Source organism: Geotrypetes seraphini, chromosome 4, assembly GCF_902459505.1.
Source record: "Geotrypetes seraphini chromosome 4, aGeoSer1.1, whole genome shotgun sequence".
NCBI lineage: Eukaryota > Metazoa > Chordata > Amphibia > Gymnophiona > Dermophiidae > Geotrypetes > Geotrypetes seraphini.
This window is the reverse complement of record NC_047087.1, coordinates 261,806,185-261,818,521: the sequence shown is the minus strand read 5'-3', so window position 1 is coordinate 261,818,521 and position 12,337 is coordinate 261,806,185. Positions and strand designations below refer to the sequence as shown.

At 36.0% G+C, this 12,337-nt stretch overlaps 1 protein-coding gene across 23 annotated transcripts in view; it reads right to left on the bottom strand.

The window, feature by feature from the left end:
* Positions 1-508: 508 nt before the first annotated feature.
* Positions 509-12,337, bottom strand: part of CPEB3 (cytoplasmic polyadenylation element binding protein 3) — a 241,276-nt gene continuing 229,447 nt past the window's right edge. For all 23 annotated transcript variants that reach the window (XM_033943205.1, XM_033943209.1, XM_033943203.1 and 20 more), the window contains 3 exons: positions 10,990-11,104; positions 9,413-9,594; positions 509-3,893 (listed from right to left, as the gene is read on the bottom strand). In XM_033943205.1, coding sequence (XP_033799096.1) covers positions 3,666-3,893; positions 9,413-9,594; positions 10,990-11,104 — 525 coding nt within the window. In that variant the 3' untranslated portion in view covers positions 509-3,665. The remainder of the gene's footprint in view (positions 3,894-9,412; positions 9,595-10,989; positions 11,105-12,337) is intronic.

Genomic DNA, 12,337 nt, shown 5'->3' with positions numbered 1-12,337 from the left:
GAGTAAAAGTATTGCTTCACAAGTGACCTTCCTCTATATTAAAATGTTTAAAATTTAAAACATTGAAACAGTACTGTGACATCCCTAATGTTACCTCTCTAAAACATGTTAAGAAAAAGAGAAGGCTCTTCAAAGTATCACATTTTTCTGCTTCATTCATTCATTTTATTGCCCAATTCATTGGTACACTTTTCAATCACTTTACATATCCAATTTTTTTAAATCACCACACCATTGTAAACCACAATGTAAGTAAATACATAAAGCTTTGCTTTTCAAAAAACTAGACATTTTATAGTAACAATATTCAAAAGGCTTTAGCTCCAAAATAACTGAAAAATGGAAAAAAAAAAGCTTTAAAGAATTTACATCATAAAATTAATTTATTTCAAGTAAAAATACAAAATAATATTAATGACATTGACCAGATCTGAAAGTCTCTCCCAGAAACAACTATATTAATGGTTCAGAAACTATTCTTTAAAGAAAATATGAAATTAAAATGAAAATATGTATATATGCTTTAATTTTCTCTTAGCAAAAAATCTTTCTAAAAATAACAATGAAAATTTGTTTCAGTACAAAGGCTACATTGCTATTGAAAAAATATCAGCATGAAGAAAAAGGTACATATTTGACAGTAGAAAAATGATCTTCATGAATTACAATGTCTAAAGGTTGCAATGAAAATAAATTTGCAATAAAGTTTTATGCCTTTTTTTCTTTTTTCATTTTTTATACAAACAGTACAAACAGTATTGCACATAACAAATAATCGAGGTTAGATTAGCTTTGAAAAAACCCAAAACAAAAATCTAATTCAAGTCTCGTATCAAGAAAAAAGGCCTCAATAGGACCTGAAGAATCGATGGGATTCTTCATCAAGTTCAAAATGGATTTTCTAGTTTTTGTTTTTACAATTATTTTTAAAGTACACTCTCAATAGAGCACACTGGATAGGGGAATGGGCTTGAGGGGGAAGTGGGGGCAAAGTCCATTTATAAAACAGAAACGAGCAGGTTATAACTTAAGAAATTAAAAAAAATTATTAAAAATACAAACAGAAGAATTCTTTCACTATTCTGGTCAGTCGTGCATAATCAACATGTGATTAGTAATATACAAATCAAGGGAAAATATTTTTCACCTTCTATTTATAACTTTCAGCACCAAATGGAGTTCTTTGTTTATACTTTTCCATGTACATCTTCATTTTTTCTATTTAATTCAATCCCATAGTCCATAACATCTCCAGTTTTGTTCCTGGAGGATTCTATGGTATGAAAAAAGAGAGGGGCAAGCAAAGGAGCTCTTCAAAAATGTTTACTTTCACATAATTAGGTACATTACTGTATTTTAGCTATGATCCTCAATATTTACGTCATAAAGTCCTACCTTTTCAATTAAAAATAAAGCATGAAAAAAATAAAAGTATTCATCTTTTAAATCATCATCTTGAATTAAATTAATATAAATTTTTTCTGAATAAACTTACTTAGAAAATATTTACTTTTCCTATATTTCAACATTGAGGTATTGCAAAAGATCATGTCATGCCTGTTTCTTAACATAAAAAAATATAATAATAATAATAATAATTTAAAAAGAAAAAAAATCAGCCATGGGGGTTGAAAAATATCCAGATACAAAAAGGTAGTGCACAATGAATGTCTCTTACAGATGACACCACAACAAATACACACATTTGGGCTGGGACAAGGATCACCAACCAAAGTTATCCTTCATAAGGGATAATTATTATAAGCATTCAAATCCAGTTTAAAAAACTAAATAAATTCACTTTCCTGATTTTCCCAGAAAAAAAAATTAAAACAAAATACAGATTTTTTTTAACATTAATGTTCACAAATAAACACTGAAAAAGACACAAAGAAATCACACAAAATCAAAAATTTAAATCTACTGCGGTGTCATAAGCAGATTGTCTCCAGAACTGGAAAAAATAAAATAAAAAAGGGGGGGAGGGATTTAACAGCTTAGACATTCGCCAATAGTTCGCCATGTCTGTTGAAAAATTCCTGTCTGTAGTCCTCATTAGTGCATACTAAAAAGAAATGTCCACCATGTTAGCAAGTCAATCAATTCAAGCTTCACAGGATATATCCAGAGATCAGTCCCCCCCCCCCCACTCAGATCCCTTAAAATTTTTTGCACGCAGACATTTCTTTAGCATTGTATTTTAAATCTTTCTTCAAATGTACCTAGTTTGTAAATCTGACGGAGAATACTATGTATATAATTGAATATGTGTATATTTTGGTAGTGTATAATAATTAATATGAGCTCTTTGGTTTTCTGGACAAGGTCTGAAAGGATAGAAATGGTGCAAGCCTTAAAGGAAGCTGTAACAGAGCTCATGGTTTTGTTTCTATCAGTTACAAACTATAAGAGCATTGAAGGTCAGACCTGGCGCTTTCTAACAGTTAAGTCAGATCACAGTACTAGACAATCACTTGACTCTAGAAAATAAATTGCACAATATATAACAGAGCACCGTAATGTACTTTATCTACCATCCACAAGTTGTTGGTTTGTTTGTTTTTTAATATCATTCTACATCTAATCTTAGTTTTGTTTTTTTCTTTTAAATATATTTTGAACTATGGGTAATTCTGTAATGAGTTGATCCTAATTTAAAAATCCATTCTATTTCCTGAGGCATGCCTTCCACCAGTCATAAGCCAGTCACTTTTTTTAAATTTTTGCACTTTGTAGCCTACATAGATTCTGAATTTGTGCATTGTGGGACGATTTTATAATATACGTCATCTATAAAATTTATTGCATGCAGCAACCTGATTAAGAGTAAACATGCAGTCAAAAAATATTGACTTTCCTTGAAAACACTTATCACCTTTTAGATGATCATCTTTCAGCAGCCTTCATTCATTACTTAAAGCAACATATTTCTTTTTTGAATTGCTATCCTAGCCTGAATAGAGTATTATGGTATTAGTAATACCATTTATATAGCAGCAAAAGCTATTGCAGCATACATTTATATATAATACTAAAAAAGGACCAAAGGGGGAAGGGAGGTAAGCAAAATAAAATGGAAAAAAAAAGTTCTGATCCAGCTTATGAGGTATAATTCTTACAAATCAAAGGAACTAAAGGCTTGGGTTTTTTTTTCTAAGGGTTATTTGTACTCATTTTGACCACTGCTAATAATTCCTGAATATCTGTAAAACATTTTGCTAAGTTTGCCATCTACTTTTGTGTATTACCTTTGGTAAGTCATCTCTTAGGGGCAAGTCTACGTTGCTGAAAATAAGTGCATGCTTAAGTTCAAAATAATCACAAGAAAATCTCTTCACCATGTGCACATCAGCCTGTCCTAGGCTGACAGGAAGGGCAGTTTACATGTCTCTAGCAACAAGCCTTGTGATGGAAAGAAAGGTACTAAAGTAGATGTTTTTGTGAATCAAAGTGCAAGATCAGTAGTTACACTCTGTAGGCTTATATTATACTGGACACCAAGTTCAGTAATGTGACTGTTAATAATATTAATATAAAGACCATTTTCTTCTTTAAATTTGAGGATGAATGCACAGATTTCCATAACATTCAGCCCAGAGTCTGCACACTCATTTCCGTCCATTTCGACATGCTCTATAACTTGATGCCGAGCTTGGGTAATAGATTCAGCTCCAGCGGAAAGGGACATGGCGGGGGCGGTCACCTCCTTCTTTCACCAGTGGTTTGTGGAACTCCCTGCCAGCACGCGAGTGTATGCTTGCCCAGCAGTATTCGCAGTAATACTGCAAGCAGGTCACGTTGGCACAAAAGAAAGGAGCAAATTTTCCAGCACAGCGAGTGCCCTGGCATTCATCACACATCTGATCATCCAGCACATACGGCTTCACTTCTACCTGTACCAAGAACACATGGAAACCATCAGAACAGGAGTAAAAATCTGAAGGACTGCAGGTCAACATCTACATGACTTAATGGCTTCTAAAAGCAATAAACTAAAATAGGAACTACAAACCCCAAACAATAGGAGGACCACCAGCCAGTCAGGTTTTCAGGATAGCCCTAATGATTATGCATGAGAGAGATCTGCATATGACGGAGGTGCCAGGCATGTAAAATCTGCTCCATGCATATTCATTAGGGCTATCCTGAAAACCTGACTGGCTGGTGGTCCTCCTGGACAGGGTTGGGAATCACTGGTGTAGAGCAACAAGATACACAGGAGTTCTGTTACAGGGAACAAACAAGATAACTACCCTGTGTCCCTATGTTATAGAGGGCACAAGTTTGTCTAACGTTGCTGGTAGGTTTTAAGACCTCCTCCAAAGTCTGCCCTGGATCCCAGTATTGGCCATGAGGATATGCAAAGTAAATTAATTTGAGAGGCCCATATTGTTGTGAGGCTAATTTTTGGCCTAAAGAGATAAATGATGGTGTTTCTGCAGCATATAATGGACTTCACTGGTTATCTATCAATAAAGAAATTGAATTTAAATCTGCCTGTTTGATTCATCATATATTGCAAGCTGATTCCTCTGATAATCTAGTTTCGTTCTTTTTTTTTCAGTGACATTATTCTTCTGCTAAGTTAAGTGGTACCCTTTTACTGTATTACCCGCAAACTAGAAGAGTACGAATTAAACGTCAATATAACTCTCATTTGTTAATGCTGCTATTACTATTTGGATTAATTTCCCATTGCAATTGAGCACAGAATTCAGTTATTTTAGTTTTTGTAAAAAGTTGATGTTTTTATACGATATTGGTTTAATATGAATTTTGACTGGCCTACATACTCTCTCATAGATTTTGAATGGTTTCTTATTATTACAAATCACCTGGAACCTATTTGGTATAAGTGCAATTAATAAATCATGTATTAGATTAGAATTTGCTGAGTTTATATTCACACATCAATATGGCAGCACCACAAATACATATACAGTCATGTGAAAAATTAGGACATCACATGAAATATTCACTTCTTTCTTAAGAAATGTTCACATATCGATGTCAAATCTTTTTTTATCTATCTCTGGAAAAGAAAATGATGTAATTGCAGGTAAACAACAAAAGTTTCCTTGATTTACTCATGAAACAAAATATATCCACAAAAATGTGTATTCTAACTGAGAAACAAATTAGGACACCCCCACATATCCTCCCACTTAAAGTGACTATCACATCAGCCACAGCTGCACACAGTTGTATCATATCAGGTGCACTTGATTAGAACATCATTGCTCAACATTTTGAAGAAGATTTGCCCTACTTAAACCTCAGACATTTAGTCTGGTGTGCTCATGACTGCTGCGGTGAGAGTGAACACTGGTGAGATCAAAAGAGCTGTCTGAGGCCTTCAGAAAGAAGGTTGTAACAGTTTATAAATCAAGTAAAGAATTTAAAAAGATATCAAAAGAATTTGACATTAGCCATTCCACGGTCCGGAAAATAGTGTACAAGTGAAAGACTTTCCAAACAACTGCCAAGTTAACCCCCACAGCAGACCACAAGATACTAAAAGAAGTCTCCAAAAACCCTAAAATGTCATCATGGGACCTACAGCAGGCTCTTGCTACTGTTGATGTGAAAGTGCATGCCTCTACAATCAGAAAGAGACTGCACAAATGTAGCTTCCATGGGAGGTGTGCAAGGAGGAAACCTTTGCTCTCCAAGAGAAACATCAAGGTCAGACTGAAGTTTGCCAGAGAGAACGTATACAAACACAAGGACTTCTGGAATTGTGTTCTATGGACAGATGAGTAAATCAAGGAACGTTTTTGTTGTTTACCTGCAATAGCATCACTTTCTTTTCCAGAAATAAATAAAAAAAGATTTGACATCAATGTGAACATTTCTTAAGAAAGAACTGAATATTTCATGGGGTGTCCTAATTGTTCACATGACTGTATGTATTTCAGCCTTTACAATGTAACACTTGATGGCAATGAAACTAACTACAAGAAGGCTAAGAGATTTTTATGGCAGAACTAAACAGAAGAATAGTGTTTAGCTCCATCTTGTAAATATTTCTGCTAGCCTTTTGGCTGTAATTTTGGGCACAAATACTTTCCTGTAGTATTCCAGTGCTTCAGAAATCAGGAATGAGGCTCAAGACTGAACTAATAAATAGTGCAGTTGATTTCTTCTTTCCTTAGCATGTGTACAAGTGTGTTGTCTGAATATCTGATCCCTGGCAGCTCACTGGTGCTATTTCTAAAACCTGAGGTAGAGTATAAGCAGTACCGAGTGAGCACAATACAAAAACTAATCCTAGTTAGGTTTACTATGTTTAGATTTGATTACTCATCTTTCCAAATACAAGCTCAAAGCAAGCTGCATACAGAAACAGAAGGTACTTCCCTGTCCACAAGGGCTTATAATCTAAGTTTTGTACCCAACATAGTAACATATGTAACATAGTAGATGACGGCAGATAAAGACCCGAATGGTCCATCCAGTCTACCCAACCTGATTCAATTTAAATTTTTTATTTTATTTTATTTTTAAAAAATTTTTCTTCTTAGCTATTTCTGGGCAAGAATCCAAAGCTTTACCCGGTACTGTGCTTGGGTTCCAGCTGCCAAAATCTCTGTTAAGACTTACTCCAGCCCATCTACACCCTCCCAGCCATTGAAGCCCTCCTCTGCCCATCCTCCACCAAACGGCCAGAGATTAATTGATTTGCCAAAGCTCACAAGGAGAATCAATAAAAAGCAGGATTTGTACCCTACTTTCCTTAGTTCTCAGCCCAAATGCTAGGATATTATTCTATTCTACTTTCTAAATTAAATATAGGAAAATGCGACCTTGTGGGTATTTCATAAGAATATACAATTGTGTGCAAAGGTTTAGGTGCCTCTGGTCAAACTGTATGTTTCAGTTAATCAATGATTCCCAAACCTGTTCATGGGGGAATTCCAATCAAGTTTTCAGGATACCCACAATGAATATTCATAAGATAAATTTGCATGCCAAGGAGGCAGTATATGAAAATAAATCTCATGCATATTCATTGTGGATATCTCACAAACCTACTGGCTGAATAGGTTTGGGAATCACTATTCTATGTAGTACAAACACATATCTCCAAATATTAATATATAATTGCTATTTGCTTGCTGATTTTAACAGATTAAAATAAAGTAAAAATGGCAGGTGTACAAATTTGGATAACCTTCCAGTTCTATTTGAAACAATCCTATTCCCATTTCTTACCAAACCTCTAGAACAGCCTACCTCCTCATGTCAGAGCCCTTAAAGGTCTTCTTGACTTTAGAAAAGCTATAAAAATCTACCTTTTTGCCTAGTCACTTCCTCAACCCTTCACCAGCATCAGTAAGTAAACCTATATGAAGATATATTGCAACACACTGTATGTAAACCCTATATTATAACACTGTGAATGTAAACTGTAACCCATACTGAGCTCTTTGGAGAGGATGGGATATAAATCTAAATAAGAATATAAGAATAGCCTTACTGGGTCAGACCAATGGTCCATCAAGTCCAGTAGCCTGTTCTCATGGTGGCCAATCCAGGTCACTAGTACCTGGCCAAAACCCAAAGAGCAGCAACATTCCATGCTGTCGATCCAGGGCAAGTAGAGGCTTCCCCATGTCTTAATAATAGACTATGGACTTTTCCTCCAAGAATTTGTCCAAACCTTTCTTACAAGCAGCTACGCTATCCACTTTTACCACAACCTTTGGCAACGCGTTCCAGAGCTTAACTATTCTCTGAGTGAAAAATAAGTGACTCATTTAGGTCTTAAATCAGGTGAAGTCAATTCCATGTTTGAACAAATGTTCCAACCCTTTTAACATCTTAGATTGTGACTGCTGTTCTGTCTGAATTCCGCCGGCTTCAGGATACACTGTCGCAGATTTGCCTTTATATGCTCCAGGCTACTTATGATGCCTTTGAACTATCCTCGAGGGTCACGGCCTTCAATTTTATGGTTTATTTTTATTTATTAACCTTTATTAAACACAACTACCACATTATTTCATCCTAAATTAAAAATGAAATTATTTTTTTCTACCTTTGTTGTTTGGCCATTTACTTTTTCTAATTATGCTAGTCCCAGTCTCTAATTTTGTTTTCCCTTGTCTTATCTTAACTCTGTTGCATTTCTCTCTCTCCCTTTTTCTTTCAGGTTTTATCAATTTATTTTTCTGCCTCTGTCTGGATTTAATTCATTCTTACTATCCAGACTTTAATGTCTCTCTTTTTATTTTGTCTTTCCATCTCTCTCCCACACCCTGGTTCTCCTCTATTCCCTTTTCTCTTATTCTCCATGCTTTCACTAACTATTTGCTCCTACCTTTCCCATCCAGTGTCTCCCCTCTTTCTCCCCTCACCCTTCCAGCCAGTATCTCCCCTTTCTCTTCTCAACTTTCTCCCCAGCATTCTCCCTATACCCTTTTTCAATCTCTTCTTTGACTTTTATCTGCATCTCCCTTCTTTCTCTCACCCCTCCTCTTCCATCCAGCATCTCCCCTCTTTCCTTCCCCTTCCATCTTGTGTCTTTTTCTTTTCAGGTCTTCCTTTTTCTGAGCAGCAACAATAGCGACATCAAAACAAGCAGCAGGTGCAGAGCTGTAGTCTTCAGGCATGTGCAGTCCGTTCTACCGATTCTCTGTCCCTTCTAATGCTCCAGCACAGGAGCAAAAAACTGGCAGACCCAACAAAACATGCCTGAAGACTGCTACCTCGTGCTTGCTTATTCTTGTTTTGCTGTTGTTGCTGGTTGGAAGAAGGTGAAAGGAAGGCATTGAAAGTTATATTTACAGTCAAACCTTAGTTTGCGAGTGTTTTGCAAGACGAGCAAAACATTCTCGCAAATCATGACTCGCAAACCGAGCATTGACTCGATTTGCGAGCATTGCTCCTCCCCCAGCCCACCCCTCCCGAGAACCATCATCGTCCCCTGCCCTCCACGCTTGCGAATGTCCCTACCCGCCCAAACAGAAGCCTTATCCCATCTGGCACCGGCACGCAACGCACAGGACGTGCCGGTGAACGAAGATCCTTCCTCTTGCCTGGGGGCCTTGAGCATCTGCGCATGCTCAAGGTCTTCTGGTTCTCGCTCTCTCCGAGATTCTCCGAGAGAGTGAGAGCCAGAAGGCCTTGAGCATGAGCAGATGGGGTAAGGTTTCTGTTTGGGCAGGGGATATACGAGCAATTTAGTTTACGAACATCTTTTTGATTTATTTCTTGATTAAATTGTTGGATGGAAGGGGAGGATATTTATCTTTTGCATTGCTATTAGTGGAAATTAAGTGCTTATTTTGTTATTAATGTTTTTATAATTCATGGTATTTTGTATTAGCTTTGAAAATTAATAAAGATTAAAAAAAAAAAAAAAAAGTCAAACGGTCATTCTGACCAGTGATACTGTGTTAATACTTACTCGTTTATCAATGTCATTGTGCTGAAGTTGAACAAAGCGAGCACTAATAGCAGCTATATAACTCTGTTGGTTGGAGAAAGCAACTCTACCAGCACCTTTTGGGTACTTCAGTTCTGGGTCTGTGTCTATGCCAGCATAACAGACACCTCCGTAAAGACGGTCCATAATCATTGCCAGTTCAACTGTAAAGAAAAATGCTACTTTAAACATATGTTGTCGTATTGCCTTCATTTATACCCACTGACGCACACAATGCAAGCAAAAAAGCGAGTAGCTTTTAAACAGTAGATATGGGGCTTTTAAGTCTTTTCCTCAAGCTCTTTTTGAGAATGATTGTAGAGATTCCAATGCAAAACAATTATAAAAAAATTGTACAAAATAGTCATGCACCTTAATAACTTTTTACAGAAGGTTAATCGATGCTATTTACTAAGAAAAAGCAAAATTACATTAAGGGCTCCTTTTACTAAGGTGCGTTAGCGTTTTTAGCGCACGCACAAGATTAGTGCGTGCTAGCTGAAAAATTACCGCCTGCTTAAAAGGAGGCAGTAGCCGCTAGCATGTGCTAAAACCACTAGCACACCTTTGTAAAAGGAGCTCTAAGACTTTTCTAGTTACATTATTCCCAGATAGTAGGACGGCAGACATCAAAGTGTTTGGAAGGTCAACCACATTTCAAATAGCCATCAAGTACTAGGAATAGATTATCATTTGACTTTTTAGTTTTATTCTATTCTTATTTATAGATTCTAGGCGGATAACAACAATTTAAAAAAATACTGTGTCCATGCAAAATTATTCATTTAACAATCATTAAAAATAAAAAGGTTTTAACAATTTTCTAAAGATATAAGAAGAAACTTCTTAATGCAGTTGGAAGATCATTCCAAGACTTTGTTCCTATAAATTCAAAAGATTTGTTCAAAGATTTCAAACGATCATATGAACTTAAAGAATAGCCAAGCCTCAATGACTGTTTATAGTAGGAGGTAACTCTATTTATTGGGAAAGTTATATACTTCATTAAACCTTCTGGTACCATTCCCTGGAACAATTTATATACGAGTATAACCAATATAAAATTTACTCTCTTCTCAATCTTCAACCAATGTAATTGATTCAGAAGAGGAGTAACCCGGTCATATTTTTTTGCTCTAAAAATCAAATGCACAGCTGTATTTTGAAGAAATTGCAGCCTACTTTTTAAATTCAGTGTAACAACACAATATAAAGAGTTACAGTAATCCAAATGAGGCAGTACGATAGCTCTTATCACCGTTTGAAAACTCTCTAAAGATAAAATAGAACATATTGCTCGTAAATAGTGCAAACGGAAAAAAGACTCACCAATCCATTTATTTGATTCTCAAGTGTCAAACCACAATCCAAAATAATTCCCCAAACCCTAGATTTTTCTTCTATCATAAGAATTTCTCCAGTACGCTGTACTATTTTCTGACCAATAAACCCACTTGGATTACCAAAACAAACTAATTTAGTTTTCTGTTTATTCAGCTGTAAGAAATTGGCTGCCCAATTAATCCACTAATATAATTACCTTTTGAGGTACCACTTACCTGCTCTGAGAGGTCGTGGAACTCCACCAACAAAGATAGTTTTCCTAGGGTCCAATGGTTGAGAACCATCCATGACAAAGTCACTATCACTCAAGTTCCATGGTCGAATTTGCACCTGAAAGAAAGCAGTACATCTAGTCTTCATTTCAATGTTGTCTTATTAGGATAAATATAAAGACACACAATCAATCTTTTTCTGTTCTAATATCTAACCAAATCTTATTTCTCTAGGCTGGGCAGAGTCATAAGGCTGATCAATAACCTTACCAAGGGCTAAATTGGGGTTCCTGAAGTTCTTCCTCCAATTTAATCAGAGAATACTCCTCAACAATTTAGAAACCTACTATACTATATTTTAAGTTATGCATTAAATTGCCTTGAACAAAAATGGATTTATAAACTAAATTCAGTGGAGCCCGGGGGTTTGAATGCAGCATTAGAATGGGTTACCCTGTTTTGAAAACGGTGCCTGTAACGATGACGTCAAGAGTCAGCTGATTTTGAGGGAGCTTAAAAAGGCAGAGAAAAAAGCCACCACCATCTTGACACATTATAAACAAATGGTTGGGTGGCGATGGAGTGATTGAGGTGAGTGCTGCTATAAGAAAAATTGTTTTGCTAAACACACTTGATATTAAGTCTAATATGCTGTTTTTATTCTAGGGAAACGATCCTTGATAAAGCGTTAAATATGTGAAACATGTCGGATCAGAGTTTTCCCGATCATTAAAACTAAGCTAAGTAAAAGCTTTTATAAAATGTATTTGAATATAGCACTTTAATGCATTTCTAAGCACTTTAAAATCTGCACTTTAGATATGCAAGTTAATATCAATATTTGATATACAAGAGGACCAGTGAGAAGGCAACACGTCAAGCTAACCGCTGTGATAAATATTTGAGCGGTGAGTGGTGTTTCTGAGGTCCTAAAGCCTGGGAAGTTTAGGAACTACAACGTGAAAATTATAAATTGAAAAATAAAATTGATATTATTACTTGTGATTAAAAGTATCTATGAGCTATATGCGATCCCAAGTTTGACTAATATTATAAGGAGAAAGCATCAATTGGGACTCTCTGTAGTGTAGATGACCCACAAGCTTTCCCTCGTGACGTATTTTGCTTAGAGGAAAGGCTTCCGTGTCAGCTGCCCACACCCTCTTGAAGAGAGAGTGAGAAGAAATGCTGCATGGGTAGAGGGAGAGAATTATTATACAGAGATTATTATATGGGGGCTCCCTTAATATTTTTGACCACGGGCCCCAGATGTCCTATAGCTATACCACTGAAGGGATGCATTAGGACTACCTGTAGTGAAAGCTACTACATATATCACTTTAGATTCTTG